We start from the raw sequence: 13,251 nt of genomic DNA on the forward strand, positions 1-13,251 counted from the left end.
CAGAGGGGCTTCCCTAGTGGCTCAGTGGTAAGGAATCCCTGCAATGTAGGAGCTGCAGGAGACGCACGTTCAATCCCTGAGTCAGGAAGATTCCCTGGAGGAGGGCATGGCAGCTCACTCCAGTATTCTTGCCTGGAGAATTCCATGGACAGAGGAGCCTGGTGGGCTACAGTCCACAGAGTCACAGAGTCAGACATGACTGAAGTGACTTAGCATACACCAGCAGAAACAACACTCAAAACTTTTTACCTAGTAGTGCTTTTAATTCACAGGAGAAACTGAGTATTTTTGCCTCCCTGGGGAACTTACGGTCCACAGGAACTTGTTTTTGTCGCTGGCTGTCTCGCACAATACTGCCACCGCTGTCGCTGGAGCTGCTGTTTTGACGGGTTATGTTTGCCGGGAGCTTTGACACAGGAATAGGTGCTGGAGTGGAAGGTGGGAGGGGAACAGAGACAGGAGCTGGTGTTGGAGGAGGTGACGGGGCAGAAGGAATGTCGGTTGCTCTTGGGCCATACTCCATCCTTTGTTTCTACAAAGAAACAAATAATCCATTCAGAATTGTGAAGATATAAACCTAGGCTAGGAAAATAAATCATATTTTGGATGTTGTTGGCGATGTATTTGTAAACTTACTTGCAGATCCACAGCAAATTTGTGGGTGTGTTAATATATACACATGCACACATATAACCCTCCAATCCTACACGATGCAACAATTATTAAAAATTACTTTTAAATATTCTACACATTTGTTCAGAATCAAAATGTAAATTCAGCAGTCAAAAGTGTATACTAATAGCAAACAGGAGTACTAATGACAGTAATAAATGACAAGAAACCTAAATTTGAACCAGGAATCATACAACAGCAGGGTAGGCGAAAGAGTTCAACAATATAAGGCATTAGTTACTCCTTATTTTAAATGTATGTTTTATTCAAAAGTGTTTAATTCTGTTATTTCCAAGTAATTTTCTAAAAAGAGGGACAATATTTCAATAGGTAAAAGGACTATGCTTTAAAATAAACAATTTTAAAATACTGTTAATTTTTTCAAACCATAACCTTTTGGCCATCATCTTAAAGCTAATTTGTTAAGTTTCTTGTTAAAAATAGGAATGTGGTGAGGGTCATGAGATAATCTTTAAGTGTTTATGACTACATCTCAAAGCATATTATTAGAAAAAAAGGTCATGTGGGGATTTGCATTTTAAAAGGTAGATGTGACAGAATATATAACTTTCAGTTATTTTTAAGTGATTTAGGCTATTATAAAATAATATTTATATATATTCCCTATTAAACTAAAAACAATACTTAAAGCTTTAAACAAAAACTGTATTAGAATAAGTTCCAAATTTTCAAAAGGCAATTTTTTGGATCTGATCAAAGCTACACAGCAATGACTTATAATTTAGGTAAAGTTTAGATACAGAACTGGCACAATTTTAATTATTCTCTAATTCAGGATTAGCCAATAAAATGCAAAAAGCAAGCCTTTTGGTAATCTGGTTCTTTGTCTAGAACAGTTTTTTAATTTCTAAATTGGCCCAAATATAAGGCAGTGTTGATTTTAAAAGAGGCCTTCCCAATTTCCACAGAGATCAAAAATATCAACACACACCACACACATTCATCACTCTTTCTTAAGGAACAACACACCATCCTCAGAGGCACCGTCACCGCAAATGAGTAACACCTGTGGAAACCAGACGGGGACGCAGAACCGGTTCACTGCTGTCTCTTTAAAAGCTTGCATTCACCCACGTGGGTAGGGGAGGCAGGAGGGTTATGAGCCAAGGATGGGAGAAGAACTGAGAGCAAAGTTTATCCTGCTGCTGTTTCTTGGAGGGGGATGGGAGTGAGGAGGAGTTAAATTCACAGAGCAAGCCATGGAGTCAGATGGGAGAGAAACAGACTTTGCCGGCTCCTCCACATCCAAGGCCTGGAAACATTTCTAATATTCGATAATCGAGTACATTATTATTATCATCTACAAAACAACGTTCCTATATTTGGGCCAATAAAATATTTCGAGCAATCAAAATACAGCAAACATCACAGACAAGTAACACTTAGCACACACCAATGTCATCTGATTAATGTATATACAGTGTTCCCTTGACAAAACCGTCGTCGGCACAAGATTTCATCAAAGGTTAGTGAATTCTCATGTTAGGATTTCAAAAGTGTCAGCATTTAAATGATTGCTTTTAATGCTTAAATAAACCAAAAATTGCTATCAGCTTCTGCATTCCATGATATGATTCATATTTTTCTGCTTTCAAAAAAACAAGAACAGCTCGTGTTTTGCTAGCCATCAAATAATACTGTGAACAACTGAATACCTGTGTTATTGTAACACTCAAGCCTGCACACAGGCTCGCCAAATCTTCTGTGCCTCATTTCAATCATCTGTCATTGCTACATAATACAACTTTATCAGTATAACCTATCACAGGCTTAAGAGATATATATATATATAATATATATATATATAATATGCAGAGAAACCAAAGGAAAATGTTTCATGAATTAGGTTGTAAATTTTATTTACTTGCATATTTCCCCCTTCTGTGGTCCTCCTACCTGGCTCATGCTTCCAACCCCTGAAATAAAAAAGGGATGGGGCAGGGAGTGCCTTCCTTAAATCATTACAACCTGTTCCGAAACGAAGGTGGCTTTTCCATGGAAATGGCTAAGTCATCCTCCATGGGAAGGAAAGAGAATCAGGCCTGACTCGTGAAATCACTTTTCTCTCTCTGTGCCCCATCTTCTCCACTGTCGTCTACTTACCACCCAGTCACTGCTCTTCCCCTGCTTCCCCCAACTGTTTCTTGGTTACTTCTGGTTGGAAGTAAAGAGCTGATGGCCCATCAACTTAATGGAAAGTCTTAGAGAGTAGAACTCTACCCCGAACTTTCTTCTCCTGAACCAAGGGTGCTGAGTCTCCAAACCCAAAAAGAAATCTTGGCCAAGTATTCCCATTTTGCCTGGGACCCTCCCAGTGTTAGCACTGAAAGTCCCACATCCCTTCAAAGCCCTCAGTAGTGAGCAGACAGGGATGATGGGTCATCTCGCTGTGGCCCTACTTCTCTACCATCATCGGCACTTCTTAACTCTTGTCTTTTATCTCCCACAAATATATTTCAAGTTGCACTTAAAATCTCTCTTGGGTTTTTTTCTCTTTCTCTGAAAGTCAGAATTGCTAGATTCCATGGAACATGTTGGCTTCCCGGATGGTGGTAGTGGTAAAGAACCTGCCTGCCAATGCAGGAGAGGTAAGAGACTTGAGTTTGATTCCTGGGTCGGGAAGATCCCCTGGAGTAGGAAATGGCAACCCACTCCATGAGGAGACTGGCAGACTACAGTCCATGGGGCCACAAAGAGTTGGACACGTGATTGAGTGACTGAGCATACATGGAACATGCACTTTCTGTTGATAATTAAGTCTAGTGAGTCACTTTTCTGTAGTCACTAAAGCTAAGTAGAAATTCTCAAGGATTAAAGAAAGAGATTTGTCAATAAGCTCTTGATTCATGCAAGATACCACTTCAGAGGGGAAATTATGCAAGCAAGGCCAACAAAGCCATTAAAATTGAACTGTTCTTAAAAATGGATCTACACATTTTTTTCCCTCTAAATTTAGCCTCTTTGGCATTCTGCAGTGAAAACTAGGCACAGCTGGAACATTTGGAGGGTGTTAAGTCCAGAGATTGAATCCAAAAAATTACATCAAAAAAGAAGTGCCTTGAGGGAATAAATGTAGGTTACCTCTGACAGCTCGCCAAGTAATTGCTATTAGAAAAATGGAGCAAATCACGTCAAATGAGAAAATTTAACATAGGAGATGGAACTACAATAATATCAATTATACTTCACATCAAATATCAGAGAGTGTGAGATAATTAGTTTTTGGCAGTAAAATTACCTGCCCACAAATCAACCAGAGAAAGAGCCTGTAAATATATAATTAATTTCCACCACTATCCAGTCATATAAAACAAATTATATAGACTCACACTATAGTATAAACAGTGTGGAGTATTTCAGTGACGATTTGTATATCCAAGTATTGTGTTTTATAATACTAAGATAAGGGTTCATCTTATAGTTCATAAAAAATACAACTACAGTTCATTACGTGTAAGACTAATTCTTCTTATAAGTTGCTTTACAAAAGGAAATATATATATATATCATGATTGTTTTTAGCAAGTTGAACTTGTAAGCACTTAAAATTTTATAATTTTGTACACATGCATGTTGGGCAGGAATTTCTATATACATGGAAAGAGAGAAAGAGAGTAGGTATTATTCAAATTACTGTAAGAAATATTTGGAAAAATTTCCATGCATGAAGCAGAATAAAAGTATCTAAGACCATCCACCATCCCAGTCTAAAGACCATGCCTCTACTTAATAGATGAATAGAGTGTTCTAAGATTAACTTAAAAAAATTTTAAGAACTGAATATTATTAGGATGTTGGTCTGCTGGAATGAATATAAAGACATCTCTAGTAAACTTTTCCTCTCTGCCCAGCAATATCTGAATATCAGGACTGAGCCTGAAAAACAGAGCATTCGTAACAGGAGCTGAAATTAGTACTGCTAGTGGTTTAGTATTCACCTGGAGAAAACATCTCCACTTTTAATTTAGGGCTACTTAAACATGTATATGAGAAGGCAACAGCACCCCACTCCAGTACGCTTGCCTGGAAAATCCCATGGACGGAGGAGCCTGGTAGGCTGCAGTCCATGGGGTCGTGAAGAGTTGAACACAACTGAGCGACTTCACTTTCACTTTTCACTTTCATGCATTGGAGAAGGCAATGGCAACCCACTCCAGTGTTCTTGCCTGGAGCATCCCAGGGACAGAGGAGCCTGGTGGGCTGCAGTCTATGGGGTCGCACAGAGTCGGACACGACTGAAGTGACTTAGCAGCAACAAACATGTATATAGAATATAAAAGAATTTTATATCTAGACTGGATTCTCGAGATCATGAAACTTGGCCCCTTCCATTTCACAACTCAGCAAACTGGAGCACATAAAAATAATATACAAGTAGCTCATGGAGTTCAGTATCAGAAAAACAAATAGCCCAATTAAAACAACAGGCAGAAGACATAAACATACATGTTTCCAAAGAAGACACACAGACAAATAAATGCATGAAAAGACGCTCAACATGGCTTATTATCAGAGAAATGCCAATCAAAACTACCATGAGATATCACCTCACACTGATTAGAATGGCCATCAACAAAAAAATCTATAAACAGTAAATGCTGGAGAGGACGTGGAGAAAGGGGAACCCTCTTGCTTCTTTGGTGGGAATGTAAATTGATACAGCCACTGGAGAATATGGTGGAGAATAATATGGGGATTCCTTTAAAAACTAGAAGTAAAACTATTGTATGACCCAACAATCCCACTACTCAGCATAGACCCTGAGAAGATGCTAAGGTCATACAGCTACTCAGTGGCAGAGCCAGGACTAGAATCCTCATCTACCAGGACCTAGACTGGAGCTGTTTCCATAATACAACATCTCTTGCTCTGCAACAGAGCAGACAGGAAAACTTTCTGTTGAACCTACTGGACCATAATGACCAGACATTCAAAATTACATGCATCTTGGTAGGGTAGCATATCTATAATAAGCAGAGACTTAACAATTAATAATAAATAAAAGAGTTCTTCAGTCAAGCCTCTGAGGATACTGGAAATAACAGAAGGGCAGGGGTTGGTTTCAGACTTGGCATTCAACATGAAAATCTATGTCATGGAGATCAGACTTATGGACATGGGGAGAGGGGAGGAGAGGGTGACATGTACGGAGAGAGTCACATGGAAATTTACAATACCGTATGTAAAATAGACAGGCAATAGGAATTTGCTGTATGTCTCATGGAATTCAAACAGGGGCTCTATATCAACCTAGAGGCGTGGGATGGGGAGGGAGGTTCAAGAAAGAGGGGACATATGTATACCTATGGCTGATTCATGTTGAGGTTTGACAGAAAACAAAATTCTGTAAAGCAATTATCCTTCAATTTAAAAATAAATTTAAAAAAATAGAGATATAATATACAGCATGATTAAAAAACCCTGTGTTGGCAAAAGGGCGATTCTGGTAGACAGACAGTCCAAGTGCAAGACGTCAGGAAGTCAAGTCAGAAGACCTACGGGCAACTTGATGTGGCAAGTAGATGCCAGGAGGGCAGGAAGCATCCTGGCGGTCCATGTGTTGCCTAGCGAAAGTAAGCCAAAGGCCTGGAATGCTTGATGACAGTATTTTCATCAAAAGATAGGTCATTTATGTTCATTTCTCCATCATCTCTCAGGAACATTTACTTCTTTTTCCCAGTGGTTTCATCCAACCTTTTTTTAAATGTCCTGCATCTTTCATAAATTCTTTAATACCTCCCTTCTCTTTCATTTTAAAACTTTGCTGAAGCCATGGGGGAAACACTTTCGGTGGGAACAGCTGTCTTTATAGAGAGCTGTTAAAATTCACTCCAAATGTGAGGATCTTAAGCAGCCTGGACTCATGGGGACATCAGGTGGCAACTCAACAACTATTTCAGACTGGTGCCAGGTACAAGCATCCCTGCCAACAGCAGACAATCTCTACCCAAAAGTGCATGAGCCACAGGGAACGGCTGCTCCTGTGCCCTCTTCTAGCAACCGCCACTAGTTATTGATTGCCCCCAAAATTTGTTTGGGCTTTTCGGGAGCATGACATAGAAAACCTGGACAAACGTTTGGGCCAGCCCACTATGTATACTTATTTACAAGGAATGTAAGCATATGAGAATAACAGTCCTAACACTGTGCCTTTTAAAAATTCAGTGCCTTGTAGATGCTGCATGGGCTTCTCAGGTGCCTCAGGGGTAAGGACTCTGCCTGCCAATGCAGGAGACTCAGATTTGATCCCTGAGTTGGGAAGACACCCTGGAGACTGGAAAGGTTACCCACCCCAGTATTCTTGCCTGGAGAATCCCATGGACGGGGGAGCCTGGTGGGCTACTGTCCATGAGGTTGCAAAGAGTCAGACGTGACTGAGTGATGAACACTTTCACCTTTCACAGTGAACGCTCTATGTCTATGCAAAACAGGGTATCAATCTTTTGTAAGCATTATTTCCCAAGTCAATCAAGTATATCAGAGCATGGGTTATGATTCTAGAGTCCCAGGGCCCCATCCTGGCTTCACACAGCTGTGTAATTGTGGGCAAGCTCCTTCTCCATACTTAAATTTCCTGATACATAAAATGTGCCTACTTCACAAGTTTGATGTAGGAATTAAATATCCTAGTATTTGTGAGGTCCTTAACGGACATAGCAGATAGCCTGAGCATCTTTCTGTGGTACAGTACAGAGATTTAGAATGTTTTCGTTAAGAAGTTTCTTTAAATTTCTGTAAAATTTGGTATCATTGGATGAATGAGACAGAGAGAAAAGTGTTAGCCACTTCTGAGCAGAAAGAGGGTCACTGCTCCTGATACATGAACACAAAGTAAGGGCAAAGCCAGGGGAGATGGCCTGGAGATTTGATTCTGGGCGGCAGGCTTTTATAGAGGATCTGCTCAGTGCTAGGATTTCTGTCCTTCTCTTCATCAGGTGTGAGATGCTGGCACTCAATAAATATTTGCAGGGTGAATGAATGAAAGATGAATAAGACACTGAATCCATTTTTGATATGTTTGTAATCCAGTGGAGTTCTATCAGATTAGGGTGTTAGGATTACTGAAACCAGTAATACGGTGGCATCTTTATGTATTGTCATTCTGAAAACAGCTGCATAATTTTTATTTAGATACTTGAAAGTATCTGGTAACATTTGTAGAGATAAAATAACTGGCAAATATTTCTGAGGCTGTTTTTCTTTTTTTACTCTATCTAGTCGCTTTTCTCTGAGTGTGTTACAAATACTTTGAGAATAGGAATTCTTTCAGAGTCATATTTATGCCAGATAGAAGATTTTCAAGCTTGCTTATTAAAATTTTACCAGATTTTGGTGGTTTTGCTGGGATCAGACCAAAGTTTTCAGGAGATGTTAAAAAAAATAGATTGCTTTTATTTTTTTTTAATTTTTAAAAAAAATTTTTTTATTTTTTAAACCTTTTAAAAGTGGTGCTTCGAAGCTAAGCGCGCACGCACATACACACAGCTTCTATCCACGTTTCTATGTACTTCGCCACATTCAGAGCTATATCCAGAAAATTTCAACAGACAGTCAGATAGTGTTGAAAAGTTTAAAAGGAAAACAGCCCAAACAAGCAATCCCTACAAGTTTCTATTTACATAAAGTAGCCAAGCAAACTCCTGAAACCCATGAGCACTTAAAAAATTTCTTGGTTTTGCCAAAGCTGACAAAAAATATCAGCTGAGCTTCTGTTCAAGGAAGGAGAAACAGATTTTATGTTCTCAGAAAGTACTCTACCTATGATATGTATTCATAGTTTTGGTTCAGGTTTAGACAGAAGCAACCTTTAAACAGAAAGTCAACTTATGGCTCAAGCCAGGAATCTGAACTGAAGAAAAAGACAAGACTGAACAGTAAACAGGAAAGGGTAAGAGAGGTTACACTCCCCAGGAAATCTCAAGTGGGCAAAAATACTTAGAATTCACGTTTGTATTTGCAAGTTTTAGGTATCTTATTTTATGGGAGTTCGCCATTCCTAGCAACCAAGCACACAAATAAAAACACATTTGGCTAAGTGTTTCTAACACTTTATATATAAAATCTGGGCTTCTGTTCACATATAGCAACCCAGGATATCCTTTGTGAATAGTGCTTCTTATTGTTTACCATGAGTTAAATATTAAAAACAGTGCTTATAACATGTACACACTGCTATATTCAAAATGGATAACCAACAAGGGCCTCCTGTATAGCACAGGGAACTCTGTTCAATGTTATGTGGCAGGTTGGATGGGAGAGGAGCTTGGGAGAGAATGGACACATATATACATATGGCTGGGTCCCTTCGCTGTCCACCTGAAACTATCACAACATTGTTAATCAGCTCTATCCCAAGACAAACAAAAAAGTTTAAAAAGAAAAAAAACAGTTGCTATAGCTCAAAGGGTATACACTCCATCACTGGTTTAGGCATACACTCTAACACTGCTTAAGGCATTCAGTCAAAACCTCTATAGCAAAGAACACAAAGAATTGATATTTGCAAACCAGACAGAAGCCTATATTTGGTCAGGTAATCACATCACAAAATCAGAAAAGTAAGAACTTAGGAAAGAAAAAAGTATTAAGACTCGATTAGAAAATTCACTTCAAAAATCCGTGAGAAACAGAGTAGACCATACCTTGAATAACTCAAACTCCTTCTTTGGCATCAAGAGCTAATGACAAATGATGAACATAAAATAAGTACATGATACATAAGCATAGCAGGCCAGCCCAAACACAAGCACAGCAAACAGGATTCCCACTGCCATCACTTTAAGTTATCAAGATATATAAATTGTACGTCAATTCTTTATTTTAAATGTTTACTTGATTCTGGAATTCCAGTAAGGTCAAATGTCTCTCCAGATAACTGTGGGACGTGCACTGAGCTTGAATGCTGTGTGAAGCCAGAAGCCCTTACAGAATGATGGTCACAGTACATGACCACAGTTCTAGGCTTGGACAACCTGTGTTTTACTAAGCCTAGGCATGGAATTTCCCTATTTCACTGCATATTCTACATAGTTTCAGCTTCCACTCAAATCTGTGACATTATTATGCAGTCAGATGTGACCTTTTGCCCAAAATTCTGAAAATGAGAAGAATTTTCCTGGGGCCATGGGAAGGTAGTTACCACGGGTTCAAAGACTAAGCGTGGGACAGTCCATCCATTCCATCTCTGCTGACAGGTCTGACCCTAGACAGCAGGTCACAGATTCAAAAGCACGTGGTGCTGGCCCAAGTCTCACGTGATCACCAAATGTGAAGAAAGATAATGGTGCTAAAAATTGGGTGGAGGGTCTGCCATGTGAAGGCAGTTTTTTAAAAGGGATTAGGATGCGATAGTCGGGAAGCTGAAAGCAACAGACTCTAATCAGTCTATTCAGAGGATGAGGGCAAAGTCTGGGGAAGATGAACTGGTAGACACTCCAACCACTGTCTCAGTGCCATCGTCCATCAGGACCCTTGGGCAGGAGGGCTCTGGGTAAGAGTGAAGAGGCAGAAACACTACTGGGTCAGCCAAAAAGTTTGCTCGAGTTTTTCTGTAACATCTTAAGGAAAAACCCGAATGAACCTTTTGGGCAACCCAATATTTCTCCAAATGTCAAAAATATTATATGGTAGAATAACAGTATTCAGAGAAACAGTCACTGAGATAAGGATCTTCAGCAATTGCCTGAAGAGGTAAGTCAGAAAATATATGTACAATTCTTCCTTATGTCCCTAGCCACTGTCTCAGCTACCTAGGGAAACAAAGGTATAAATTATACAATCAATGAAGTCTCAAAATGACTAGTACATAAAAAGTGTTTAAGTTCTGTTGAGGGGCAATGAATCTAAAAATTTGAAAAAGTTAAATTTTTGCTCAAAAATCGTAATTACCTGTATGGTATGCGTGTAAGGTGGATCAGCACGCCCTAATCCAGATTCTGGGGGTCTCACGATATCCAAAATGTTATTTGGCACAAATCCAGAGTCTCCACTTGCATTTCGAACTTTCCACCATTGCTTCCTATCATCAAGGATCTGTCATCATGCAAGAAAATAAAGATGTCATTTCTGTACCAAACTAATCTATAAAGGAAGTTCAATCTTTATTCTTAGACCAAGCAAATGGTTTCACTTCTAATACACTGACTCAACCCCAACATACGTGGGTTAAATGATTCTCAGGAATGACACTAAGAATTATAATGACTAATACAGAACAGTTATGGTACCATTCCACCCCAGGTCCATATTACTTCCCAAAAATCTTTAACTATTTGTGGTATCAGAAGTGTTTAAGATGAGTCACTTGGAAAAGGTCTATTGTTTCCACTGTTAGAACAGACAGGAAATATATTTAAAAACTTTTTTTTACAATAACTATTATGACCTGGCCACATTATATATTAAAAAAAATGACGTCTCAGTTATAACTAAAGAAAGGGATTTTGGTCATGGTGGATTATTCCCTAAACCATTAACACACTCACTGCTGGGTATATTTGTGCAAGCATACTAAAACAGGAAGGAGGAAATGTTTTCTCTTATTAAATTAAGATGGTGTCCCACTCCTGGGCATATACCCTGAGAAAACCATAATTCAAAAGGATACATGCACCCCAGTGTTCATTGCAGCACCATTAACAATAGCCAGGATACAGAAGCAACCTAAATGTCCACTGAGAGATGAATGGATAAAGAATGTGTGGTACATATATACAACAGAATATTACTTGGCCATAAGAAGGAATGAAACTGGGTCATTTCTAATGATGCAGATGAACTTAAGAGTCTGTCAAACAGTGAAATAAGTCAGAAAGAGAAAAAATATCATATAGTAATGCATAAATATGGAATCTAGAAGGATGACACTAATGAACTTATTTGCAGGGCAGGAATGGAGACGCAGATGTAGAGAATGGGCACGTGGACACAGCGTGGAAGGGGAGGGTAGGACAAATTGAGAGAGCAGCACTGACACATACACACTACCATGTGTGAAACAGACGACCAGTGTATTACAGATACAGTGTACAGATTACAGTACACTGGGAGTTCAGCTTGGTGCTCTACGATGACCTAGAGGGGTGGGATGGGGCGGTAGGAGGTAGGCTCAAAAGGGAGGAGATAAATATATATATATATATATATATATACACACACACACACACACACACACACATATAGCTGATTCACTTTGTTGTACAGCAGAAACTAACACAACATTGCAAAGCAATTATATTCCAATTGAAACAAAAACAAAAATTATGGTACATCTACATCTGAAGTGATAATCAGCCTTAATGCCAGAAAAAATAAAGGCCAGAAGAAGGAAGAGGGCAAAGTAAGCCAAGAAATCCAACCACATTCCCCACAAAACAAACACATCAGATACCCCTTCCTAAACAGACACAGGTATCTATAATATGCTGTATCCTTGGAAAGGTAAAATATACCGAAGAATAATTTCTTGACCTCAGCATTTGAGGAAGGTTTAGATATACACTGGAAAAGGAAAACAAGTTGACTTTATTAAGAGTATAAAAAGGTAAAATTCTATTACCTCTAAGATATCATCCTTTTGAACAGAGAGCTCACTGTTGTTTCTTGCCACAAAGTCATACTTGGACTTGGCATATTTCTTGGGTTGTAGATCATAATTTCTACAAGAAGAAAGAAAAAACATGATCACCCCACTAGCTTTTCCTAAGAAAAACAGAAGTAAAATGCTAAGGCAAGCCAATTTCTACCAGAAACCATTTGGACAAGTTATTTAGATAGTAGTTATTTTATTATACCTTATAGAATATGAGAACTAAAAGAAACTTTGGCGATTTTACCATTAAAATGAACAAACTATGGCCAGGGTAAAAATAAATAATGCAAAATCACAAAGCTAGTTAGTGCAAAGCCAAATCTAGAATGCAAATCTTTGAATTCTTTGTCCATTAAATCCAATATCCAAAATATTGGATATTGTTTTGTAAACCAACATTTCTACCATGAAAGGGCCAGGATAATGATCAATGTTACCATGTGTCATAAAATTAAAAGAGACTGATGATAATTTCCAATTGTGGTAATTTAAATTATATGTTGATTTCACTGATTCAAGCAATGACTTCAATTCATTAACCAAATATCTATGAAAACATTATGACTAAGTGTTAATTTTTAGGAAACCTTTGTCTCGTTATCTACATTGCAAAGGAAGGTATGGATTAAGTTCAAGACAAATAAAACTTCTTAATTTGTTAATTAATTTACTATAAACATTATAAGAGTAAGAATAGGTATATTTTAAAAAAACTTTATTTTGTATTGGGGTACAGCCAATCAACAATGTTATGTAAAAACAAAAACAACGTTATATATAGTTTTAGGTGAACAGCAAAGGGACTCAAGACATAAATGTACATGTATCCATTTTCCCTAAACTCCCCTCCTATCCAGGCTGCCACATAGCATCCAGCCGAGTTCCATGTGCTATACAGTAGGTTATTGTTGGTTATCTGTTTTAAATATAGCAGTGCGTACATGTCCATCCCAAACTCCCCAACTATC

At 38.5% G+C, this 13,251-nt stretch overlaps 1 protein-coding gene across 4 annotated transcripts in view; it reads right to left on the reverse strand.

Moving 5' to 3' along the window:
* Positions 1-13,251, reverse strand: part of EPS8 (EGFR pathway substrate 8, signaling adaptor) — a 197,829-nt gene that overhangs the window by 12,857 nt on the left and 171,721 nt on the right. For all 4 annotated transcript variants that reach the window (XM_055571097.1, XM_055571107.1, XM_055571088.1 and 1 more), the window contains 3 exons: positions 12,251-12,350; positions 10,582-10,725; positions 310-532 (listed from right to left, as the gene is read on the reverse strand). In XM_055571097.1, the coding sequence (XP_055427072.1) occupies positions 310-532; positions 10,582-10,725; positions 12,251-12,350 (467 nt within the window). The remainder of the gene's footprint in view (positions 1-309; positions 533-10,581; positions 10,726-12,250; positions 12,351-13,251) is intronic.

This window comes from Bubalus kerabau, chromosome 1 (assembly GCF_029407905.1).
Source record: "Bubalus kerabau isolate K-KA32 ecotype Philippines breed swamp buffalo chromosome 1, PCC_UOA_SB_1v2, whole genome shotgun sequence".
In the NCBI taxonomy this organism is placed as follows: domain Eukaryota; kingdom Metazoa; phylum Chordata; class Mammalia; order Artiodactyla; family Bovidae; genus Bubalus; species Bubalus kerabau.